Here is a 26,154-nt window from a genome sequence, read left to right on the forward strand (position 1 = left end):
AATCTTTTTAATTTCAGTTATATATTTAATTTCCAAAACTTATTTTTGCTTTTTGTGTGTTTTTTGTTTAAGAGCATTTGGTTTTTATTTCGGGGCTGCAATAGCTTCATGTATTTCTCTAGCTGATTTCCTAGGCCCTTTGAAGTTCTCTTCAAATGTCCTTTGAATATCTCGTTTTCCTCCAGGTGCTTTTTTTCCGGTTTGATTATTTGTGTCTCTGGCTTTCATGTTAGAGGCTTGGCTGGCCATTAACACTTAAAAGGGAGTTCCTAGGAATCGCACTGGGATCTCAGTGTGTGAAGGTGGGAGTTGTTAAATGCAGCATGCATGGTAGGAAATCCTGTTGAACCAACTTCCTATAAACTGGAGCCCCGAACATCACTAGATGTCCCTCCCAAAACCACACCTTCCCAAGGCCCATCAGTCCCTTCCTGGAAAATGTCCTGTGTCCTGCTCCTGACCTTGTGAGAGCTCAGTAGACTAGGAGCAGCTGCAGGTCCCACCTCTGCAGGTTCCTTTTCCTTAGTCCTCCTGCTTTCAGATGCTCCTGCACCCCTGGAACCCCTGGGTGCTGGCAGAGGAGGCATGCGGAGGCTGCCTCCCTACTTTATTAGGATGGGGGTCTCAGGGCCCACCACTACTGCATTTGGAGCTTCACTGGTTCCCTGTTTTCAGCGTTGTTTCTAAGCCACACTCTGGGCTCTCCTGCTGGCAGGTCCTGCCTGGTTGAGGTGGTGCCAGCCAATGTCCTCTCTTTTCACTGCATCTTCCCGCAGACACCTAGACTGTTATTTCCACTGACCTGTTAGGTTAGTTACTGTCCATCCGCTTTGTATCTCTCTTGCTCTTTTGGCCTTTTGGTTTTTTATTGTCATATTAATAGGGTTTCAGGAATGAAAAGAGATAAAAGAACTCATGCTACCATTTTGAACCAAAAGTAGTATTTGTTTGGCTTTTTTTTTTTAATCATATTTTAAAATTTATATTACACATTAGTCAAATAATAGCAGTCAGGCTCTTTAACTTATATTCTGTATATCATGCTACAATCTTTAGAACCCACTGTGCAGAAAATGCTGATTTCTGTAATCCAGGAACATGATATGGTAAAGATCTTATACACTGATAGCGATTATAAAATATTTGATTAATCATGACTTCTGCTTTATAAATATTAATTGAGAAAGAATTTGTCAGTAGTGCCAGACTTGTTTTCATAGCTGTCCAGACTGTAGATTCTGAGATACAGTTTCTTGCTATACATACTTTCTTTGGAAGACAGAATAGAAGCAGATTTCTAAGTTAATTAAGAGTGTTTGTGACAGGGATTCAGTTTTGTTCTATATATATACAAATTGTGTTTTTAAGATTCATTACAAATGAGGAGGATAAGATATCCATGTAGGAAAAAGATCTTAATTTTGTGTCTTCTTTTATATCTCTGCTAATCTTTTTATCTATTTCAGTTTCTTATTTGGGGGTTGGTCACTGGTTACCTAATAGGAGTGTCAACCCACTAGAGGAGACAGAGGGGAAGGCCAGGTTCCCTAGTAACATCTTGCTGTTCACTAGGTCGAATAATTAGTTAGCTTCTTCTGTTCTACTGATTAGAGGCCTCTTATACTGACAGAACTTTGAGTACTGGATGAATTGGGATACTCAGTCACCCCACAGAAAAACAAATTGGACTGGATGGATCTTTTAATTCCCTTCTGTTTGTGACATTGTGAAACTCTCAGCTTTCTTGATGACAAAGCTTAGTAGACCATTGCTAAGAGGAATTCTAATTGATCTGTTCTTGAGTTATACTTTCTACCAGAAATATCCCCATCTCACAGCCAAACATTTAATAGGCTAGTTTGTGAGATTGGGAGTCCATATTTCACTGCACATATAACTTTTCTCACTGGACCTTTTCATTATCTTTGCTTCAATCCTGGAAATGCAGTAATAGCCCACACCCTAGTCATGTGTTTGAAGAGAGGTGGGATTTAAGAAGACGCATCCTGAACTGGCCTGGAGCATTTTGGGGACATGCCACAGGGTAAGAAAATTGCCTTGTTTGTGTCACTGATACCAGAACAGACTCTCACATTTAAATGGAACTTAAACTTGCAAAGCGTATGCCATTTTTAAAACTTTACGAATCACTCTACACACATCTGTTAAAATGGTCATTTAAAATATAGAATTAGTGAAGAAGATTTAAGAAATGTCAGATATGATATCTCTGCATATCATTCTTCTAAGTAGATTACAAAGAAACGGGGAATTTAAAAAGAAGAAAAAAGTGATTCCTTCCTTTTAAGTTTGGTAGACCAAGAAGTCAATTCTGCCCAAAATCCTTGGGTTTTTTTTTTTTGTTGTTGTTGTTGTTGTTGTTGTTGTTTGTTTGTTTTTTTTGGTGCTGATTCTTTTTTAAATTCCTTGTCAAAAGAAAACTTTTAAAGCATTTCAGTTTGGAGTAAGAAATCATTGAAATCTGGAATTGTTCCATTTGGATTATATGGAATTTTTACATGAAAATAATATTGAGAAACTATTCAAAGAACACTATGAATGGATTAAATTTCTTTTGTTTCTAATCTCATCTTCTCATACCGTTTTCAACTTGGTATTTTTATAAGCATGAGTAATTTCATATAATAATGTCTTATTGACTTCAGTACCATTTAAATAACATATTTCAAGCCATGTATTCTGAAGCATAATTAGGGAAAAAGACTTTTTTCAAGAAAAGATTTTATTTTAGAATTTTGGAGCAATTTAGGAAACACAGTCCCAACTTTCTGATTTTGAAACCAAAGTTTGAGCCTATTGTTTTCTCAATATTAAAATATGAGACATGTGAAAGCCTATTTTTCCATGTTTGTCTTACATTCTTATTTCTATTATAAGTTAACTTCTTGTGGTGTTTTCTTTTTGTTTTTTGGTTTTTTTAATAATGGTTGTTCATTTATTTGGGGAGCAGATTGTGTGGTTTTTTCCCCCAGGCTTTCTTTTTAACTTTTTACTTTGAAATTGTAGATTCACAGGAAATTACAAGTATAGTACAGAGGTTCCAGGTACGTCACCCAATATCCCCCCATGGCTGTGACTTATGTAATTATAGTACAGTATCAAAGCCAGGAAATTGACATTGGTACGGAGCGTACGCATACTTCTGTGTCATTTTATCATAGCTGTAGATTCATGTAGCCACCACCAAAGTCAGGCTCCTGTTCCACACCACAGAGCTCTCCCTGGCACTCCCTTTATAGGTGCTCTCATGACCCTCATCACCTCCTGGCAACCGCTAATCTCTTCTCCAGCTCTACACTTTGAAATTTTGAGCATGTTATGTAAATGGAATCATGCAGTTTGTGACTTTTTGACACTGGCTTTTTTCATGCAGCATAATGTCCTTGAGATACATCCCAATTGTCACTGGCATCCGTGGTTTTTTCCTTTTCATTGATGAGTACCAGTCCATGGTATGGATATGCCACAGTGTACTTAACCATTTGCCTGTTATCAGTCATTTGGTTGTTTTAGTTTGGGACTATTACAAATAAAGCTGCTGCGAATAACTGTGTACAGGTTTTCATGTGGATATAGTTTTCATTTCTTTGGAGTAAATGCCCAGGAGTGCAGTTACTGTGTTCTATGCTTTGTTTAGTTTTTTTTTTTTTTTTTTTTTTTTTTGTGACCGGCACTCAGCCAGTGAGTGCACCGGTCATTCCTATGTAGGATCCGAACCCGCGGCGGGAGCGTCGCCGTGCTCCCAGCGCAGCACTCTACCGAGTGCGCCACGGGCTCGGCCCTGTTTAGTTTTTTAAGAAACTGGAAAACTATTTTCCAGACTGGCTCTACCATATTACGTTCCCACTACTGATGCATAGAGTGATGTAGTTTTTCTGCATCCCCACCAATCTTTATTTGGTGGTATCACTATTTTGTTTTAAATCTTAGTTGTGCTAACAAGTGTGTAGTGATTCATTAATGGCTAGAGATAGATCTTAATGGCTAGTGATATTGAACATATTTTCCCATATTTGTCTGGAGTGCTTTGTCAGATATGTATTTTGCAAATATTTTCTCAGTCTGTTGCTTGTCTTTTCATCCTTGTAAGAGGGTACTTCATAGAGAAAAAGGTTTTTAATATTGATAAGTGAAATTGATCAGTTTTTTCCTTTTATGGATCATGCTTTTGATGTCATATCTGAGAACCTTTCATTGAGCCCAAGGTCCTGAAGATTTTCTCTTACTTATCTCCTAAAAATTCTGTAGTTTTACGTTTTGTGATTAAATCTTGATCTTCTCTGAGTTAATTTTTTTGTTTGTTTTCTGGTGGCTGGCCGGCATGGGGATCCGAACCCATGACCTTGGTGTTACAAGGCTGTACTCTAACCAACTGAACTGACCGGCCAGCCCTGAGTTAATTTTTACAGAAGGTTTGAGGCATAAGGTGCAAGGTCAAGATTCATATTTTTGCCCATGGGTATGAAGTTGCTCCAGTACCATTAGTTGAAACATTGGTTCTTCCTCCCTCCATGTGCTTTTGCAACTTTGTCATAAATTACTTAGCTGGTTTTGTATGGGGCTGTTTCTGGGTTCTCTCTTTTGTTGCACTGATCTATGTGTGTGTCCCTTCTCAATACCACGGCCTTGATTACTGTTGCTGTGTAATAAGTCTTGAAATCAAATACAGTGGTTCCTCCCACTTTATTCTTCCTTTTCAGAGCTGTTCTAGCTATTACAGTTCCTTTGCCTTTCCATATGAATTGTACAATAGTCTTGTGTATGTGCGCGTGTAACTGATGGGAAGTTCTGCTTGATACTTACTACTCCCTCTTCTCTCTCATATTCACTTAGCCCACTTTTCTTATACCTGCTTCTTCTTTGTTGTCTATCTTGTCTGACATGATTTTCTACATAGAAAATCTCAAGGGATCTACAAAAAAATATATACAAATAAAAAGCCTTCAAACCAAAAAGGAAGTTCAGCAAGGTCTCAGGATATGAGATCAACAAAGTCAATTGCATTTCTGTATACCAGCAGTGAGTATGTGGAAATCAACATTAAAAAAATACAATACCATTTACAATGGCTCATAAAAAATGAACTGCTTATATGTAAATCTAATAAAACACATATGGGACTTATATGCTGATAACTACAAAACACTGATGAGAAACATCAAAGGTCTAAGTAAATGGAGACGCATAACCATGTTTCTGGACTGGGAGACACAACCTAGTAAAGATGTAAATTTTCCCCAGATCGGTAAACAGGTTTAATGAAATGCCTCTCAAAATCCCAGACAGATTTTTTTCATTTAAATTTGTTTTAATTGAAACATAATTGATTATACATATTTATGGGGTACAGAGTTGACTATCAATATTTGTGTACATGATTGAATCAATATTATTAGCATGTTTATCATTACAAATCATAATTATTCTTGTGTCCTTTATTCAGTTACTCCCTAACCCCCTCCATCTCCCTCTTTCCTACTTCTAGTAACTATAGGTCTGTTCTATCCTCCAGAAAGATTTTTCTGTAGATATAGATTCTGTTTTGATTCATTTCATCTTCACAAGGTAATCTAGAATTGCCCTGTGTTTGGATGGATTGAACAAGGAAATGATTTTCCTACAATACCAAGTACTTTCAGGACTTTTAATTAGAAATAACCCTTTCACCGTAAAAGTTTAGTTTATGCCTTCTGTATGCCAGGCTGTGTGCTAACTGCCTTCCAGCCTCTGTGCATGTAATACCCACAACTGCCTGATGAGGAATGTGCTGCTTTTAGCCCCATTTAACACATGGGAAAACGGGCGCACATAGAGGGAATTTCCTTGTCCAAGGTCACAGAGCGAGAAGATAGGGAGCAGGATTCAGACGCAGACCAGCGTGAGCCCTAGATCTGCTCTGCATTCAGTGATCCATATTCCCTCCTCTCCTTGTGACCCACTAGGGGGTCTTGGGGGCTTCCTAGGTTTCAGCAGGGTGCTCGCACCAAGTGCTCTCTCAGAGAAATCTGCTTTTTGAAAGTCACTGTAATCCTTCTATCACTTCACTCCCTAGTGACTTGCAAAGCACTGTTTTGAGTATTCTCAGTCTGCTATAAGATTCAATTTCCGGCTAGAGAACTGAAGCCAAGGATTGTATTAAATTGCCCAGCCATAATGGAACATCTCTGATAGATGCATTTCAGAAAAAAAATAACCTATTTTTGAGAACTTTGATTGAAAGAGCTCTTCCCATCTGTCAGAGAAGGATGGCTATAGAAGTATTTGTCTTTTGCCCTGCAAGTGGGAGAAATGGATTTTGGAATGACACATCACTTTTGTTGGGTGTCAGGGGAAGTAGGTCATGTCATGATGTTTAATATAGTGTTTGAAAAAGCTGACACTGAAAACTGAGAAGTTGAATATTGAGTAGTTCTTTGACCAAAGAGTAGAAGTGGACTACTGAAATATTCTCTAAGATAGACAATAACTTTTATATATGTGTGGGTTTTTTTCATTGTCTCCCTAGAATAACTTTCACTTTGGTGGTCAATTGTAGCTTGATGAAAGGAGTTATTGACTATTCATAGATGTATTGACTTCACTTATTGAAACGTCTTTCTAGATGTCCTATAAACAAAAGAAAGCTCAACCTCCTTGAGTTCTAGAAAGAGCAACACTGGGAGTAATCCAGAATGCCTTCGTAAGTAGAATAGATGAACGTTTAAAAGCTTCCATTTATATTTGAAGCTATTAAGCAAAAGAGAAAAATCCAATACCCTCCCTCTAGTAGTCAATAAAGAAAGAAGAACGTCACAGAAGAGTCTGATCCCCTCTGAGCTAATGGAGGGGAAATTACAGGAGTCAGAGCATTCTTTGGAGACGCAGGCATCATGCCCAGTGTTCTCCGGTGGCATCTCAGTTCTGAACCAGTGGCCCCTGTCTCAGGTGTCCCACGTCCTAACTGAAGGGCTTGATGACTTGATTACTGAACTGCAGTTGCTGGTTAAATGTTTTCTGAAGAATTTGGGATAGCATGATACAAAAAATAACCTGATACATGCAAAATATAACAGAACCTTTTAGCACAGTTTATTTATAGAACCATCCAGCTCTTGAGACATTAGAGGCTGCCTTTGATCTTCAGGCACCAGCCACCTCCTTCGTTGGCCCTACATATCATCTCTTAGCCCAGTAAATGCCTCGTCCCCAGTGGTTTCCTCGGCCAGCCTGTAAACTCCAGTAGTTTCAGAGTCTGTGCCCCGCTGGAAGTGCAGTACAAATTCTATACATAGAAACACACTGTATAAGAAGTACATGAGATTTAGGGCTATAAAGGATGTAAGACTCAACCGTGGCACAGATCTGTGACTGCTAGAACAGTAAGGAAGAAAGGCAGACAGCTTGCCGTGGTGGAACCAGGCCGATTCGGGGTCTCTGCTGCCTTTAACTGATGAGACGTCTGCTCACCTCTCCTTCCTCGCTCCCTTACTCCCATCCAGCCCACGTCTTACACCTTCCTCTTCTTTCCTGTCTCTTTCTTCTTAAGCTTAATCCATTTATCAAAAATATTCTTGCCACTTTCCTAATATATTCTACTGCAATTATTCTTTTAATGTTTAATTACTTATTATGCTTTTTAAACTTTTCTTCTGTCTTCACATGTTCTTTTGTCTTCATGTTCCTTTCTTCTTGCTTTGAAAATAGTAAATTTAATCTAGGCAGTGAAAAAGTTTCAAAGAAACACAGAACTTAATGGAAAAGAACTCCACATTCATCTGCCACACCCTCACACCCATGACAGGAATCCCCTCTAAAACGTCCTGGATAGACAGTAAGCCTGCCTCTGCATGAACCTTGTGTGGGATAAAAAGCTCACTTGTTTACAAAGTGATTAATTCCAGTTTTAGACAGCTTTAATTGTTCAAAAATTGTTCCTTCTATTAATCTGCAAATTGCATCTCCAGTCTATGGCATTCATCTGATAATATTTCCTCCAGTTAATTACAAAGAACAGTGGCTATCGTGCACTGCCCCTGTGCTAAAATAAGCCCTTAGTATCATCCCCATGGCCCAGGTAAGGAACCTAAAGGTTAGAGATGATTATTCAAGGTCATGCATGGTAAATGGTGGAAGCAGGATGGGAACTTAGGTGGAAGCTAACCCCAGAACCTCATGCACGTGGCCACACCAACCCCCTTCTTCTGATGGGCACAGGCCACGTTTTCCCTTAGAATCCAGCCATGGAATCTTACTACCTCTACTCTGAATTGTGCAGTCTGTTCCCTGGAATATGTGTGAATGCCCGAGTGTCCCATGAGGGCAGGGAACAGTGTCTGTTCTTTTCAATATTGCCAGTGCCCAGAACAGTACCTGGCCATGGTGGCACTTGATGAGTGATTGTCAAGTGATTAAATCCCTTCGTTAGCTATTACAGACTCTATGAATTCTTAGCTGTTTTTCCGTAGGGTCTCTAATTTCCTTTAATTTCGCAGAAGCTATACTTTCTTCCTCTGTCTTGTAGACAATAAAGTTTTTATTCATCAGATGATTTGCTTTTGGCAGAAGGAGACTTCTAGCAAATGGAGAGTTGCAGCTTCCAGTAACTATTAGGTTTTGCTTCTGTGACAGTTTATCATCTGTGCTAGAAGGTGACTACCGACCTGCTGGTGTCTGATAACATTCCCGCAGGACTCTGCACCCACCAAGGGAACCAAGGCCAGTGTAGGCACATGCTTCAATCACAGCAGCGCTCTTCCCCTGTCATGCCTGTAGAGCCCTTATTTAGAAAGCTTGTCTCCTTCGATGTCACAGGCCAGTTATGGAAAATCCCATATGACCTTCTGACACTTATAAGCCATTATTTTCCACCTGTGTTTAAGTTTTTGGTTCACATTCTTATTCTCCTGTTCTCAGTGCATTAGCGTGGAGTCTGTCCTGCATCACTTGCATGTTTCTTGTAACGGTGTCATTTCCATCAACATATAAATATGCTGTTCATCTCCAGTCCCTTCCTTCCCATTGTCTTCTGAGCCCCACCTTCACTTTACCAAAACTCTTCTTTTTGAAGTCAACAGTATTATCCACCTTAGTAATTCCTTACTCTTCTTTTCAGCAACTATGCTTACCACACTACATGTTATATTTACCTGTTTATCACCATGTATGTGAGTTCCATATGCTGTTTATTCTGTTCACCACCCAGAACATAGTAGATGCTCAGTAAACCCTTTGTGAATGACAATACCCTACTGGTGTCTTCCTGCCTTCTAGTTCTTCTCTCTATGTAAACTGGCTTACACATGCTCCTTTTGGGTGATTCCCTGAAGGGTAGAACCTGTGGGAAGTTGTCCTTGTCATGTTGCATGGGTCTCCACGGTCTGCAGGATGCAGGCCATCCTGTAAATAAGCTCAGAGATGGGCTCAGGCTTCCTAAAGACAGTCTGATTTTTATCTAATCAGGTCATGACCAGATTGTTAGTTTCTCTTGGTCCGAAGGCATTCTAATTACCTTGGCAAGATAGTAGAATACTTATTTTCCATTAAGGAGAGTGTCGTGACATTTTGAGAGCCCCTTGGAGAATCTCACCAATGAGCTTTTTTGTCATGCCTCATATTGGCTTCACTGGCCCTATTCTTCATGTTTTATGAGTGCCTCTCCTCTCAGAGTTTGCAGAGCATCTCCCTGCCTCATACTCCCCTCATGGATGTACGCGGCCCCTGTTGGCTGCTTGGAGTCACGGATGTTTCCATGCTTGTCCAGAGCAGTGCGAGGGCACAGGCTTAGAATCCACACAGCCCCGAGCTTGACCAAGCTTCTTCAGCTCACCAACTTCAGGCAAGGCACGTAAGCCTTCTGAGCCTCTGGGTGCCCATCTGTTAAGTGGGACGGATGCCGCGTGCTGGACAAGGCTGGCAACAGAAGGCATGTGCCGCACCTGGCATGAGGGCCGGCAGGTGGAAGCTGTGTTTCTCTTCTGACACTGAAGGTGATTGTGCCCAGAAGCCAGAGCTTGAGAGATCATGAAGTACTAAACATCAACAACTGCCTTTTAGCAAAAATTATTCTCTGTCTTGTTAAAAACATAACAGAAAACCCCATTTCTCATTAGACAGCAACAAAGCTAGAGACTGAGAAAAAAAAACCTATTTCTAAAAGCCAACTCTCTTTTTCACTTTGGGGAGTTATTTTTCTTTAGTAAACAGGAAAGAGAAGCTTTAAAGTTAATCAAGATAGAGGCAGTTAGTTTGTTTTAAAGCGAAAGCGTGAAAGGATGAAAGGACAATGTAAAAAGGACATTCTATACTAATGTATATTGAAGACAGAGTCTTCAGAATTAGTGAAAGATTTGTACATCCAACAATGTCTGTGGTTTTTTCAATTTTAAATATTTACCAGATTACTTTTAATGTAGGTTTTGGATTATTATAATCCTTAGAGAGCCTCTTAAGTGAGCTTGCTTCTTTTTCTTCTTTTTGGCAGAAGGAGTAGGGAGGTGGGGAAGTAAGCAAGGCCATCTTCATAATACATTAGATGAAAAGTTGTAGATTTTTATTCTTTTATCTTGAGGCAAAAACACATTCCAAACTGGACTCATGTCAGACAAGAACTCCCACAGGGAAATGCCTGGGAGGAAGGATGGGATGCAGAAGAGGTCAAAAAAGGCTCTCCAGTGGGTGTGATGACTTCCACTGGGAAGACTCAGGGAGGACAGAGGATTCCAGCGGAGGGAGAATAACATTGGGCAGGTGAGGCTGTGCAGAGGGGAGGGAACCTGTGGCCACAGACCCAGATCCTGGCATCATCAGCCTCTCCTCCTCCCTGCCAAGGCTGGGCCTGCCTCCAGACTCAGCCACAGCAAACTGCCTCACAAGCCCAGGAAGCTGGCCTGCTGCAAGGAGCTCGGAGTAGAGCTGGACGGGACCTGGGCAAGTTGGAATGTACCTAATAGTCATTCCCAGGCTCTTTGTCACTTGGACCCAAAAATAATATTTCAAGTGCAAATTATGGTGAAGCCTTATCATGTACCATTCTAGGTTTGAAAGTGATTTTATGTAAGATGTGTTAGGTGCTAAAAAGATTAAAATATGTGCTGCAAAAAATAGGCGTCTGTCATCTTATATGTCTTAATTTGAAGATGATTATTTATCTCACAGTTCAGTCTGAATCCTTAGAAATGGGAAAAAAAAAAACTGTCTTTTCAGTGTACACTTGAGGCAAAGAAGCAGTTGTTCTTACAACTGCTGTACTAAGAGCTCTTCAAGCAATGGAAAATAATCCTAGGTGTTCCTTGAGATCAACAGTATTTATTATTGTTTTAAGTGAACCTACTTGTTCTGCTTTAAAATTCTACCTTGTATTGATTTCCTTTTGTACCTTATTTGTGTTCTCAGTACAATTCAGTGCTAATGTGTTTGTTAAGTTGTGGATAAACAGTTTCTGTGCATTTGTGTGCTATTGCACTGGGATCGCCAATCAAGAAGAGGCACTTTGAGTATTGTTTCAACTGTATAAACATTCCTAATTTCACTTCCCAAGTTTTTTATCTGACATCTTCGTTGGGCCTTTACAATATAAATGCATGTGCTAGATATTTTACTTAGCATTTAGCATTTTAGTTCAACTCAGTGAAGATTTTAGTGAGTTCCTACTATGTGCATAACTGAGGGCTTTAGTAGAAGTAGCAATAAAAAGCATGTGATATCTGCTCTCCAAATGCCCTGTGCAGTAAGATGGAATGAAACCACAGTCTTGCATTGCTTATGGTTCGTTTTAAAATACCTTTCATTATTTTTATCTAAGTTCAGCTAACTTTGATGGGTCTGCAATCAGTAGTGTAAAGGAAGAAAATCAAAAATGAATGGAACCCAATTTATAATAATTTTACCTCCTCTACTTATGCATTTAAACTATTAACAAGTAGCATGGTTATTTAACAAAAAGTTGAAAAGATTGTTCTTTTTTCCTCCTTCACCTTCTGGAGGAAGCTGGTACTAAGCAGCAAATGACCAGAAGAGTAGATTTTAGCAACTAAAATATAGTGTGGGTACGTGAGCCACATTATTTAAGCATAAAGCATTTAAAAACACATCAGGGCGTCATGTATATCTTTTTAAGAGCTGGAACAACGTGACATGGGAGGAGAGCCGAGCCGTCTCTATGCCAACATCGGTGTGGAGCCACTCGGTTAGCTGAGGATCTTAGATAACATCTTTGGTATCTTTGGACATTTATTATCCCCATTTTACAGATGAGGAAACTACACTTGATTTAGTGATATTGGTGAGATTGAATTTAAAAATGTAGGAAAGACATTAGTTCAGTTCCAGGATACCATATGTGCTTAATAAGAAAGGGTCATTATTAACGGTAGTTTTTAACATAATTTATACAGCAACTTATCTACCACACTTAACAGCAGACTCGGTTCACTTCCATCCAAAAAATGCTGCATTACTCTTTCTTGCTTCAAGTTTAACTGCTTTACAATTTTATTACAACACGTGTTTTATTTCAGGGTAAATGTTATTCTTTACCCCAAGGCTGATCAGTAGAAATTAAAAATTTTTTCAGAAATGAGTGTTTCATCCATCTCTATTGCCACAGTCATCTTTCTTACCGTGTGTGCGCCAGTTCCCACAGAGAACAAGTTTACGTGGCTAAAGGATACGCAATAGATGCTTCCAGCGGATGTTGGTAGAAGACCTGGACATGGGCTCCCAGATCCTCGCAGCCCTGGGTTCTGGTCTGGGCTCTCTGCGTGCCACACACCAGTACATACCCTCTCTTTTATGCAACAGGGGGTCAGACTGCCTCTTGTGGAGGTGAGGCGATAGTGAGGGGGATCAAGGTATGTTTGTTTGGAGAGGCAGGCAATCCTATTGGATTTTCATTAGGAATTCTAGTAGCCCTGCTTTTGAATTACTTGCAGTAATTTTCATCAGGCAAGTCATTATATTTCCAAATGATTTTTGGTACTGGCTACGCATAGAATCGGTTTCTGTAATCCCAGGTAAAAGGCAGGGCTCTCCACGCTGATAGAAGTTGGTGGCACATTCTTCACCTTAGGTCAAGATAGAATGTTGAACCAGAAATGTGATTTTTTTCTTCTGATTTTCTATTTCTTTTTAATTGTCCTAAGGAGAAGGATGACATTTTGAGAGAAACCCATAACATTTTTCATAGTCGGTTTACTTACAAATGAAAATCAAGCTTGTGAACGTGTTTTCTGAATGACCTTGGAGAATGATATTGCAGAATCCATCATAGATTGAGATTTGACCTGCTGTTTTTCTCCTACCAGCTTTAGGTTTGATCTCATTTTTAATAATGGCTTTATTATTTACTCTAGCCTGTTTCACTCACATAACTGTTTGCTTTGAAATTTGAAACCGCATATTTTCTTTGTAACTCAAATAAAAATGGGGTCATGCGAATGACCTTTTAGCCAAAAACTGCACAGTCAATCCACTTTAACAGAAATAGCACAGGCTCTTTCGTTTGAGAGTAATGGAATCATTTTAAGACAAAAGATCATTCAGTTACCATGAAGCCTGAAATCTAATGATGGTGATTATCAGTGCCAAGTTGTGGACACTGGGGACAACATTTAATAATGGCTTATGTTTACTGAACAAACTCAGAGCAGACGTCCACACAGCACTTTCAGTGTGTTATCTCTGGGAATTCTCATACCAGCCCCATGAGGTACAGGACTTCTGATTATCAGCAGTTCATCAATGAGGAAACTGAGGTACGCTGAGCCTGAGTAACTTGCTCAGGATTGCAGAGCTGTAAGTCACCGGGCCACCCAGTGAGTGCAGTTGGCCCCTGGACCTGACTCTGAACTGAGAAGGGGCAGTTCCCGGGTTCCAGATGCAGGATGGTCCTCAGAAGCCAGCAAGCAAACACCAGGTCAGCAGGCAGACAAGCAGAAAGCCTGAGGATCCTGTGTGAACCCTTTTTTTTTTTTCTCTTGGACTGGATCCATTAGGGCATAAACAGAAAGCAAGTGTATTCTTTTTCACATGCCCCAAGAATTTGCCCTGCCAAATTCCCCTTTCCATCCTGGATGAAATCTCAGACAGGACCCACAGCCTTTTCAGTTTATCTTAAATAATTTAGAGTTCCCAGATCGGTTTCAGGCGTGGAAGAGTCCTGCCTAACGTCAAGATCAAACTCCCTCCTCTCCACTTTAAACAAACCTCTCCCTGCCCAGCTCAGCCCTAGAAACCTCTGTGCAGGAGGGGACTTAGCGAGCGTGGTTTGCCCCCCTCCTCCCTGCTGCAGTTCCTGTCCCACGCACAGGGGGGGCCAGCTCAGACCCTGTGTCGGAGGGTCGTGTGCAGGGGAAAGTGACGAGGCTCTGCCCCTTGGCTGTTCCAGCTGGAACCTGCCATTCCCTGGGCATGGCACATTTCAGAGCTGTTCTCCTTAGGGGCTTTCGGATTTCCTGGAGGCAGCCGCGTCTCTCCCCCAGCTAACGGGGGTGCTCACAGCTTTCCCTTTGGTGCAGGGCTTCAGGTGGACCCTGTTGGCTTCCTTTGGGGGAGTTCCTTTACCAGTGACCCCAGACCACTTTTCCCCAGGTACACATGGGCCCAGAAAACCCTCCCCATGAGCTTGTGGAAACACAGCTTCTTGCCTGGGTCATCTGGCTGGAGAGTCCAGCGCAGACTCTGCCCTTAGTCCTCTCAGACTCGAGTTACAACCAGTCCCCAGCTCCTCAGCTCCAAGGCACCTGTACCGGGACTCCCCGGTGGCCTTGGGCTCAACCTCAGCCTATCTGAGACGAGGGGAGCCCACGGCCATGTTGTATACCCCAGCACTGAGCAAAGAACTTCAGACTATCCAGAGGCTGCTCTCCTGAGGCTGAGTCGCCTCCTGTTCAGCAAACTCGCTTTCTGCGCCTACCTGACCTCATGCAAAAACGTTGTGGGTAACAAATTGTATGAACTGTCCACTCTTCTCTCCAGACTTGCTCAGTTCAGAATGCCACCTGGAGGACATTGTCATGACATAGTACATACTCAATTACATCAAAATAGTTTTCCCACCATGATCAAAATGCCTGTGTAAGTTTTGTGCTGTTACACCAGTATCCCTCAGCACACCGTGCGAGACCCACCAGGGTAGGCATCCCTTGATCACGTGCACTGGTTAGAGGTTGGCCTTCCTGGCATCTCTACATTCGCTCCAACGTCCGTTTCCCACCCTCTGGTCCTATAGAGTGGATGTGTCAAAAGAAACAAGGCTTAAAGCAGTTGCTGACACCATGGGGAAGTGGTTTACCCACCTTGTAGAAAATTAAAATACCTATTTAAAACAAAATAATGGAAATCTGAGGCAAGAGGATTTTTTATTAAAAAACATTGGGAGACCTACTCTAGCCAACTGAAAGATTAAGCTAAAAAAATGAATAGAATATGGAATCAAAAGTTTGATGTTATTAGGGAAAGTCCATGGTTTCACAGAATTTACAAAGCGATAGTGTTATGGGCAAGGAGATTATTTTACTTACAGCTTGGAGCCGATTGCTGATGACAATACCAAGGTTAGAAAGAGAAGATTCGGTGGTCAGAATTATAGACGGTGAGGGATGTCACCACGGAGATAAGAAAGGAGGGGACACATCATTCAGTAATTGAAAAAGAGCAGGTCCTGAAAGAACAGTGGTTTTGACCTAATGTTTCTAGATGGTTGGCCCTCTGATTTCTTAGTTTCTGTCCAATTCATAGTGTGCAAATTCAGTTTTTACATGCTTTTTTACTCACTCATTTACTTTTTCACTTATGTTATTCTCCTTTACTTTTGTACTCTTTACTAGTTATTCTCACAGTATAAAAGGGATTAATAAAAGTGATTATGTGCTAGGAATGGAAGGTGAGGGAAGATGTCATAAACATGACCTATCTTATTAGTTAAAATGGATAAATAAATGTCTTCCAAGTGGAATGGCATTGCTTGCTTTAACCCACGAAAACTAAGCAGGATTTGTGAATGCGTTTTGCTTTTAAGTATAATTTTTTGTGATACTCAGAATATCATTAACTATTATTTGTGACATGCATTAAGGAGGCAACGAGTTTGGTGAAACCCTGTTGGTTTACGATGTCTCAGATGGCAGATGCGTGAATGGGCACAGCTGGCTTGGAGAGGCTGCCGCAATTCTGTTTGCCTCAAACCTGGGGCGCAGAGGAGGAAGGGAGAGGTAATTAGAATGGAGTCACTTCTGGGTAGTCACGCCAGAGGCCCAGAGTCACCCTCAGCACCCACTCCTCACCCTCCACGTCCCATCTGCCTCCATGATTGGCCCAGTGCACCTCTTAAACACCTTTTGAAACTGTCTATCTTCTCTCCATCCCAAAGACACCCTCCTGATTAGGGTGACATGAAAGAAACGTGCCTGTTACTTACTTAGCCCTCTCAAAAACCCTAAAGAGGTAGGTACTGTTATTATCCCCATTTTCCAGATGGGAATCCTGAGGCAGGAGGGTGAAGTAACCTGCCCAAGGCTGCTCTGCCAGCAGTACTCGAAGCCCGCGGCCACCTCCCTCACCTGGACAACACTGACCCGCCTCTCTGTGGCCACACTTGCGCCCCCTCACCCTGTCCCACACAGTGGCTGGGGGGATATTTAAAAAGTACAAATCTGACCATGACACTAATGCTTAATTACCCTTTAGTGCTCTCCCATTAATCTTTGCATAAAATCCAAAGCCCATCTGCCACTCCCTCCACCCCCATTAGGCCTCTCACCGCTGTCCTCCTGGCTCTCTGTACCGGCCACCAGGTGTTTCTTAAGTTTCTCGAGTGTATCCTGAACTCAGTAGAGAGCTGCCCTGATGATTGATGTCCTGGCCTTTATTCAGTTCTTCCCAACTGCTGGTTCTTCATCTTCAACTGCTTTGCAACAGTCCGGAGGCATTCATCATCATTATTCCATTAATATTCATCAAATTTATTTTGAATCTTTTTTTCTAAATTGTTCTTGACTTTTCTACTTTACATCTTACACATAATTGCTCAGTCAGTAGGTGCTAATCTATTGATTCAACACAGCCCATAATTCAGTAAGTACTCTCATATTTTGAGTGCAATTCCTCTTACATTTGTAAAGAATTCAAAAGTTAACATTATATGAAATTTTTACTTCAATGGCAAGGTTGTGATCCTGTCCTTAAATGGGAAAAAACAAGAATATAGGTAAGAGAGTGATCCCTAGTCAGGTTGGAATCCTATACCTAAAGTCAGTAAGCACAAATACCATTACCCAAAAAATCAAAAGCAGTGTTCCATAGGACAGTTATACCCATACTGTAAAAGTTTTGTGATCTGACCTGTTAGGAAACTAGAAGAATCAGTTCTTCTAGAACTCTTTACAAACCTCAAAGACAAAGTGCTTCTTTTGCTACTGGCCTCCAAGAATGGTTAAGTTGAAGGCATTTTCTGGCTCACCGCATTTAACACATTCATTTTCATAGATAAGAAAATCACGACACTGAGATGTTAGGTGACTTAGAGTTGAATTAGCAAGTTCTTTCAAACTCTTTACCCCCTTTTTCCTGCCGCCTTAATGTACAGAACAAGTGACCGGTTTTCACGTGCTTAGAAAAGCCCATGGGTGAATCCAGGTTGTGCTCCGTTCCCAAGGTCCTTGCTCTAACACCAAGGTTTTCTTTCCTATTTAAAACATAATAACTAGTTCATTTCTCTTTACTTACCTGAAGCACTACTTAAAGGAGAAGTGACAAAACAGCAGACCACATGTGGCCCACGGTGTTTCAGAATCATGAATTTTAGACTCGGGAGGGTTTATGCAGCTCTCTGGGTTTGCTGCCCTGTCAACAGTGAGCCATGATACACGATGCCATGCATGCCTTTCACCAGACCCCTCAACCCAGGTCACGTGCACTTCATTATCTGCCAGACCTCAGAGGCATCGAGGCACGCGTTGCCTCAGTTACAGGAACCTTGGCTTTAGCATTTTTTCAATTAAACTTTGGACATCGAAGCTCATTTTCTACTCCTACTGGCCTCCAGTATAGCAAACGTTATGGGTCTCGCCCACGTCACAGATCAGCTGAGGGGTCCCTGTCTTCATCTAACATCCCTGTGAGCAGCTGACAGATTGGAAATTATATTCAGGCCAGTTTGGTTCTGAAAACTTTGGATTCTCTGAGTTTGCTATTTCTGTGCCAAAAAGTCCAGATTTGCTCAGTGATGAGAAACCTTGGCCCGTGTCCTCTGTGCTAGAGGCATTTAGGTTCTAACAGGAATGGCTGCTTCTCCTTCCCCTTGCTACTCAAAGGCATGGCATCAGTTGGATCTGGTGAAAAATGCCTGCATTTTCTGGGTCCTCACCCCGAATCTATTGAATCAGACTACATTTTAATGACAGCCCCAGAGGATGTGCAGGCACGTTAAAGTTTGAAAATCACTGCTAGAGTGAGTAGTGGAAGATACCATTTCTCCTCCTCGGGTCTTGTGTCTCTGTCCCCTCTCCTCTATGCAACATAAGCCCTCTATGCACAGACCAGGATTCCCACATACATAACGTGACCCTCTCCAGCCTTGCTCCTGATGATCACCCCCAGGCCAGATTATTTAGGGTTCACGTCTGCCTTGGTTGATTTCAAGGGCAGGCCATTTTGCACCTTGGTGTTGCCAAGTTTCTTTTCTCAGCACCACACTCTCCCGAGTGAGCCACGGGCCGGCCCCCCAAGTTTCTTTTCCCCAATCTTTTTTATCCTTTCATGAAATTTTCAAATGGAGGTTAAACAGGATAGAATGTAGCCAAAATGATTTGTGAATGGAAGTCTCTCCCTCCCTCACACTTGTGTCCTCCCTCCTGAGCCATAAATCAAGGATGGGGCAGAGCAGTATTAGTTTTACAATTACTTTCGTTGATGAAAACATGCAAGGCAAGATCTAATTTTTCTTCCCCCAAACAACACAAAGCTCCTTCTAACCCAGCAGTCTGACTGCTCCATCAGTGCCGGCCTCATTCAAGGGGCCTGTGCAGGACGTCAGAGGGCCGGCAGCAAGGCCACAGCCAGTAGTGTGTTGCGTGCCACAGTGCTCCCCAACCAGACTTCATGGCTCTCCCGTTTATGACATTGAGATGTTGCTCCAGGTTTCCTGCTGTGCCATTAACCATCATCCATGCTCCTGCCTAATCTACATCACTTACATTCTACACTGAAAAGTCTGAACTAGAAAACTCAGACTGCTGCCCCAGGACCGTACAGCCCTGTCCCTACCAACAGTTTTTACGCAGGAGCTAAAAGAACAGGAGCTAAGGAATAACTATTAAGAGAAAGAGCAGCCTAAGCCACGTCATTATTTTTGAAATAAGTCTAGTTTGTTGGCCAAAACAGGTAGAAAACTTTTGAGTGTGCCTTATTATTATTCTATAGTACCCAAAGTTTGTATAGCATTTTCTGTTGTTTTTGAGTCTTCCAATGAGATGTCCCCAGAGTTCAAATCAAAACTTTTAAACTCTAATAGTCATTTTTAAATATCATCACTGTGTTGAAAATTATTAGGGAAATTGGGAATGGCAGTGGGAAAAGGGTAGAAACAAAAAGGACATGAAGTGTGAAACGGTTACAAATAGTTGCTGTTTCTAGCATACATCTTTCTCACTGGTTTTAGTCTGGTAATTGTTGCCTAAGGCTGGGGAATATGAGACAAACCAGCATGCCTGGAAGAACCATCCTAAGGGATCTGCCCCATGAATTTAAAAAAAAAAAAAAAAAAAAATTACACTGATCGCAGTAATTCTTTGAACTTTACAAAAGGAAGGAACAGAACTGAGGTTACCAGAGCTAGGAAGGTGGGAGGGGGTTTGGCAAGAAATCAGTAAAGGGCCTCAAAAAATGATTACATTGTGTACTGTTGAATATACTAATCAGCCTGATTTGAGCATCACATGTCACACACAGGTGTTGATATTCAACACTGTACTCTGTAGATGTATACAACCAATTATGTTTCAATTAAAAAAAGAAAAAAAGTGGTATGCAAAGAAGACCTGGAGCTTTCTGGGGAAGGCTTTCTAGAAGATAGACTGGTATTCCTCCGTCTTGTGAATTGAGGGTAATGATTTTTATTTCGTGTTCCAAATGGTCCCAAAGCCCAGCTTAGCAGACAGACAGGCATGTGGGAAAGCCAGGCAGGTCCTGATGTGGTAGAGTTAGGAGAGAAAGCTGCTGTGCAGGCCAGCATCAGCTCTCATGATAACTACACTCATCAGTCAAACAGCATTTCCTGTGAACAGTAAATGCAGGAATCAGAGAAAAGTTCAGTCATTCTTCAATTTTCCATTGTGCCATTTTGAAATTGGAAGTTAACTCCCTCATTCTTAGCTCCCCAGAGCCACGTGATTTTGGAAAAGGGATTATAGGTATCTCGTCCAATCAACTCATGCCCCAGAAGAAGGGATACAAGCTCCATTTCTTGCTACCCACTGGGCAGTCCACACACTGGAGGTTTGCTTTGGTCCTTAGGGACAAAGCTGATGGGCACAGACTTTGGTCCTGCCCTTCACTCACCCCTGAACTTTCTGGCACTGTCCCCTCTGTGGAGGCATTTTGGAAGCTCCAGAGGCAATCAGCAGGAAAGTTACATTGTGTTCATCAGAAGCATGGTCTGTCTATCCTGGGGGGCAGCCCTCTCGCAAGAATCCTGGGTGTGACCCAGGGTCCCCTGCCTACTCTGGCTGCAAGTCCCCTCAGTGGAGGGGGTGAGATTGTAAGTCTTCCCCCCGCCCCCAGGAGGGTCCGGAGGTCACTTTCCCAGTGAGGTGGACCCAGAATGGTGATGAGCAGATACAGAAGCTCCACAGATGAACTAGGGCTCCCTTCTTGCATTTCTTTCAAAATATGTTCAAAGAAACAATCTGATTTAATCTTCATGGGAGGAGGTGGTTTTTTAAACTGAACTGAAGTGTCAAAATAGAACTGCACAATTAAAGGAAATCATTATGTAGGAATTGCCCTGGGGGCTCTCAAATTGTGCATAGGAAAATATTTTTATTAGAACAAATCCCTTTGCAGATCACCAAAATTGTCTCTAACAAAACATGGTGATGGGTTGTATTTAAAGTTTCAGAAGATTACAAAGAGAAATATCAGCCTTTCCCCCCCCACCACCACCATCTTCATTTTGTCACCTGAGAGTGGATGACTTTATAGTAACATAGCTTTATTTATTTTGTAAATTAGTTCTTTGACATGGTAGTTGAATACTTATTATCCCTAATTATAACCAAAGATGCTGATAAGGTCATTAACCAGACCAGGTATAAGCTTTGCAATGCTAATACATCTGTAAATGTTCTCTGCAGGCAACAAAAGGCAATGAGAGTAGTTGTTCCAAGGGCTCCAAAAGGCAATGAGAGTAGTTGTTCCAAGGGCTCCGATAAACGTTAGATTACATTGTGTATGGAGTAGAAAGACTCCTTATAGAATTATACTGGGAGTATTGATGAGTGTTCAATTTTAGAAGGTTCTCCAGGGTTTTTTTTTTTTTTTTTTTTTTTTGGTAGTCAAATTTTCAGAAAGTTGTTTATAAGATTCATGAATGTTTAACTGTTACTCAAGTTTTCTGTAACTTAAAGTAACATATTTAAGTATGATTGACATTTTAAGATTTTGTTCTAAGTGTTCTAGGGGATTCGAGAATATACTCATTTACAAAGAAACTTTTGATTTCTGCTCATTAAGTGTGAAAAATTATGGAGGATTTACAATCAAATTTTTTACTCATATGGTTAATTTCGAAGTATTGCTAGTTTTTTAATATTAAAAGGAAGCTTGTGTTTAATGAGATGAATTTCATACACGTTCTTGGTTTTTAGGAGGAATTGTTTTCCGACACATTGGTTGGCAAAAGTAAGATAACTGAAACATATTGAGTTGTTTTAAACTTTGTTTTTACTGTCAGTCCCGCTTCTTGCCCATCTTTTCAGTTTGTGAAGAGTTAGAGAAGTGATTGTTTCAAGGGTTCCCGAGAGATTAGCAGTAAGGAGTCAGAAGTTTTGCTTCACTGCAAAAGAGAATTAATTCACGACGTTGCAGCCTAAAGCAGTTAAGGGATTCTTAGGAACCCAGTAGCATTTAAGGAAACGGGACTTGGCTAAACCCTCATTTCTACATTCATCTAGTATTCCTGGGGTTTGATCGAAGTAATGCCAACCGGGCGTGTTCAGGAGGCGGCTTCCACCAATGGGGAGGCAGCTGGAAGAGTTCGCGCGTGGGAAATCCCAGCCCCTTTCTTTCCTGCCGACACCGGCCTCCGGCTGCCGCGCGTCGGCCAGGGTCAGGTGCACGGTCCGGGTCGTCCTCCGCGTTCGCTTGCAGGGGGATCGCCTCTGAGCCGGCTGTCCGCGCCCCGGGAGCAGCCGGGGCGGGGCGGGGGCGCTGCGGGGCTTCTGTGTTGCTAGAGCCGTGATGTCACCCGCCCTTCCTAACCCGCGGTTGGTTGTTTTGTGTTTCAGCTCTGCCTGCAGTTGAACACAAAGACCTGGAGGAGACTCCCACATCCTTCAGGGAGAAGAAAGGAGGCAGCGAAGCAGATTAAAGGAACTTGTGGCTTGTGGCCTTTCTGTGCGGGGGGCCGCCTGCAAGGGGAGCAAAGTGCATTAAAGCCACCGTGGCGGTTAATGAGCTGTGAGATGAGGCGCCGCTGCTGCTGCTGCTGCTGACGCTCAGCTTCCAGATCCATCTGCTGCCCTTTGTGCTGCATGTACATGTGTCTTTCCAGGCCGTCCGGAGGCGCCCAGAAGAGCATCCAACACGGCTGCCGGGGAAAGACCGCGCACCATGCCCACGGAGACGCTGCAGACAGGTAGCATGGTGAAGCCGGTCAGCCCCGCGGGCACCTTCACGTCGGCCGTGCCCCTGCGCATCCTCAACAAAGGGCCCGACTACTTCCGCAGGCAGGCCGAGCCCAACCCCAAAAGACTCAGCGCCGTGGAGCGGCTGGAGGCCGACAAGGCCAAGTACGTCAAGAGTCAGGAGGTGATCAACGCCAAGCAGGAGCCCGTGAAGCCGGCCGTGCTGGCCAAGCCGCCCGTGTGCCCAGCCGCCAAGCGCGCGCTGGGCAGCCCCACGCTCAAGGTGTTCGGCCACCACGCCAAGACCGAGAGCGGCGTGCAGAGGGAGAACCTCAAGCTGGAGATCCTCAAGAACATCATCAACAGCTCGGAGGGCTCCAGCTCGGGCTCGGGCCACAAGCTCGGCGCGCGCAACTGGCCGCCGCACCGCCCGGACGCGCCCGACCTGCACCGGCACTCGTTCGCCGAGTCGCTCAAGGTCTACCCCACGCAGGGCCGCGGCAGCCCCCAGGAGAGCGGCTCCCACGTGGGCAGGAGGCTGCTGGAGCAGTCGGCCGAGTCCTTCCTCCACGTGTCGCACAGCTCCTCGGACATCCGCAAAGTGACCAGTGTGAAGCCCCTCAAAGCGATCCCCTGCAGCAGCTCCGCCCCTCCCCTGCCTCCCAAGCCCAAAGTCGCCGCCATCGCCACCATGAAGTCCCCCGAAGCCGACCCTGTGGAACCTGCCTGTGGAGTCAGCCGAAGACCCTCCCTCCAGCGGTCCAAGTCAGACTTGAGTGACAGATATTTCCGAGTGGACGCGGACGTGGAGAGGTTCTTCAACTACTGTGGCCTGGACCCCGAAGAGCTGGAAAACCTTGGAATGGAAAATTTCGCAAGGGCTAATTCTGACATAATATCCCTCAACTTCCGCAGCGCAAGCATGATCAGCTCAGACTGTGAACAGTCTCAGGATAGTAACAGTGACCTTAGAAATGATGACAGTGCCAATGACCGAGTGCCATATGGCATTTCTGCCATCGAAAGAAATGCTAGAATCATCAAGTGGTTATATAGCATCAAACAAGCTAGAGAGTCACAGAAGGTCTCCCACGTGTAAGAGACAGTGCTGGAAAGGAGGGAGGGGTGGGTGTCTGTCTGTGCATATGCAGTTGTGAAGGTTGTGAGGTCTCCTTGAAGTGTTGTGAGCTTCTCCACTCTTTGTGTTGCTTGTTGTGCAATGTTTTCCAGTTGCATGCCTGTCAACATGGGGACTGACCTGGCTTCCACGTCACCATCGCTGCAGAGCCTGGCTGAACACACTCATTTGCCAAAACTTGCAGGCCAGAATCTAATTAGGGCTTTGCTCTTAAGCAAAACTGTTTACATGGAAACGGTATACGATTTCTTCAATATTTATGTGGTTCTTGTGTTTTTATATCCCACGCTATTGTGTCTTAATTAAAAGTTTTATCAACTGGCTTTTAAGTTGAGAGCAGAATCTTTTTGAAATAAAAAGCCACTTTGCCTACATACGAGAACATGACCATGGGAAAATGAACAAGATCTGCTACCAAACAGATAGTGACTGACCCCAAATAGAACCAGGCTGCGTTTTCTGTGGAAAAAAGTGGTGAGCCTGACGTTAATCGTTTACGTGTTGAAATTCTCTTGCCACTTAATGAGGCAATCGCTGGGGCAACAGTGCTATGTTTTGTGTCCAATTCAGTGTGTAAGTGCTGGTGGGTCTGTGTAATACCACAAGGAAAGATGATCAGATTCAATGAAGGATGATTGAATCTAGGAGGTTGGGTGTTTGGGGGTTTTGCTGATGTTTTGATGTGGGATAATTCAGAAATTTCTAGTATTAATCATTTGACAGAAATGGCTACCCTAAAGCTGATACTGAATGCCTTTTTTGAAAAAGAAAGTTGCGTTTTGTTTTTGTTTCTGTTTGGGTCAAGAACTCCTAATTCTGTGGTGTTTCTCTTTCTCGCTGCCTTTGTTGTTGTTTTATTTGGGAGAGGGGAGAGGGGCTTGTGAAGGTTTGAGCTATTGGAAGATATCAACAAGACGGAAATACCAACCATATCAGTATAGAGCCTCCCGTTCAAAAGTGAATACACTTGGTAGCTGACCCATATCTGAGCAGTGTGATTCTGCTGTCTCGCATGTAGTATTCTCTCAGGCTGTGGATCTTTGTTACAGCTCTAGGAAACTGTAGAAACATGACACTATGTAGCTTTTCCACCCTGTGGTCTCTAGTGCTGCCTGTCAACTTGTCCCTTTTTCCCCCAGTAACCTATCTTCCAGGTGGTTTAGTTAGCTGTCACCCAGCTGACAGTGTGGTATGGTAGCAGAGAGGTAACCATGCCATGGTTTGCTTCATTGATCTTGTCACACTCTGAAGTTCTCAGCAGCACTATCTTAGACTTCATCAACTAATAGGAAACTTTTTATGGTGTAAATTCTGTAAGACTTTGTACATATTTCAGTTGTTACAAAATCTATTAAAAAAAAAAAAAGAAAAAGAAAAAGTTACGCTAATAAATAGCTCTGGTGCAGGCAGTGATGGTGGTGGTTTCTCTTTGTCCTTCCCTTTTCTCCCTCCACAGAAATTTAACTTTGGACTGTGAGCCAAGAAGCAGATTTTTAATAGTCTTGAAGAAACATTATTAAAGTTGTTTTCAACCTACCCCAATTATTCTGAACAGCGGTATTCTTAATTGTAGCTATAGCAAAAGGCTTTTGCTAAAATAGTTACATCAATATTCCTAAAACATGCTGCTGCTTCTTTACTTAGTTCACACTTCTGTTATTTTTGTCTTTTCTTAAACATCAGGACTTTTCACATCTTCTACAAGACTCTTCAGTTGTAAATATTTATGAGTTCTTACCATGAAGGCACACCCTTGATATGTATTGTATTTGTACAAGCCCAACAACAGTGCCACTACATGTGTCCATGCATGTGTCCACTCATTCACTTATTCTTCTTTCAACTTGTTACTTGTTGAGTGACTCCCTTTTTCAGGCATCGTGGCAGAAACTGAACCACCGTGTTCAACAGCACAGCTTCTGCCTTGAGGAATGTAGATTTTCACATTTATTTTAAGAGAAATATCATGCCTCTTAGTGGACGTATTCCATCTCCTATTATTCAGACATTGAGTATTCAATCAGTATTTATTGAATCAAGTTATTTGAAGATTAATGCATTTCCCATGGTTCCACATAATATGTAAATGTGAAAGGCAACATTAAAAGTAGAAGCATTAAGAAGTAATTTTCAGAAACAAATGATACTATATTAGCCCATTTCTGCTGCTTATAACAG

The 26,154-nt window shown here is 42.5% G+C and overlaps 1 protein-coding gene across 7 annotated transcripts in view; it reads left to right on the forward strand.

The window, feature by feature from the left end:
• The window catches only part of FAM110B (family with sequence similarity 110 member B), a 140,308-nt gene extending 114,936 nt beyond the window's left edge, over window positions 1-25,372 (forward strand). For 4 of the 7 annotated variants that reach the window (XM_063079703.1, XM_063079704.1, XM_063079702.1 and 1 more), the window contains 2 exons: window positions 1,949-2,044; window positions 22,500-25,372. In XM_063079703.1, coding sequence (XP_062935773.1) covers window positions 22,825-23,937 — 1,113 coding nt within the window. In that variant the 5' untranslated portion in view covers window positions 1,949-2,044; window positions 22,500-22,824 and the 3' untranslated portion in view covers window positions 23,938-25,372. The remainder of the gene's footprint in view (window positions 1-1,948; window positions 2,045-22,499) is intronic. The other 3 variants (XM_063079708.1, XM_063079701.1, XM_063079707.1) reach the window with 1 other exon arrangement.
• The last annotated feature ends 782 nt before the right edge of the window (window positions 25,373-26,154 follow it).

Source organism: Cynocephalus volans, chromosome 15 (assembly GCF_027409185.1).
Source record: "Cynocephalus volans isolate mCynVol1 chromosome 15, mCynVol1.pri, whole genome shotgun sequence".
NCBI lineage: Eukaryota > Metazoa > Chordata > Mammalia > Dermoptera > Cynocephalidae > Cynocephalus > Cynocephalus volans.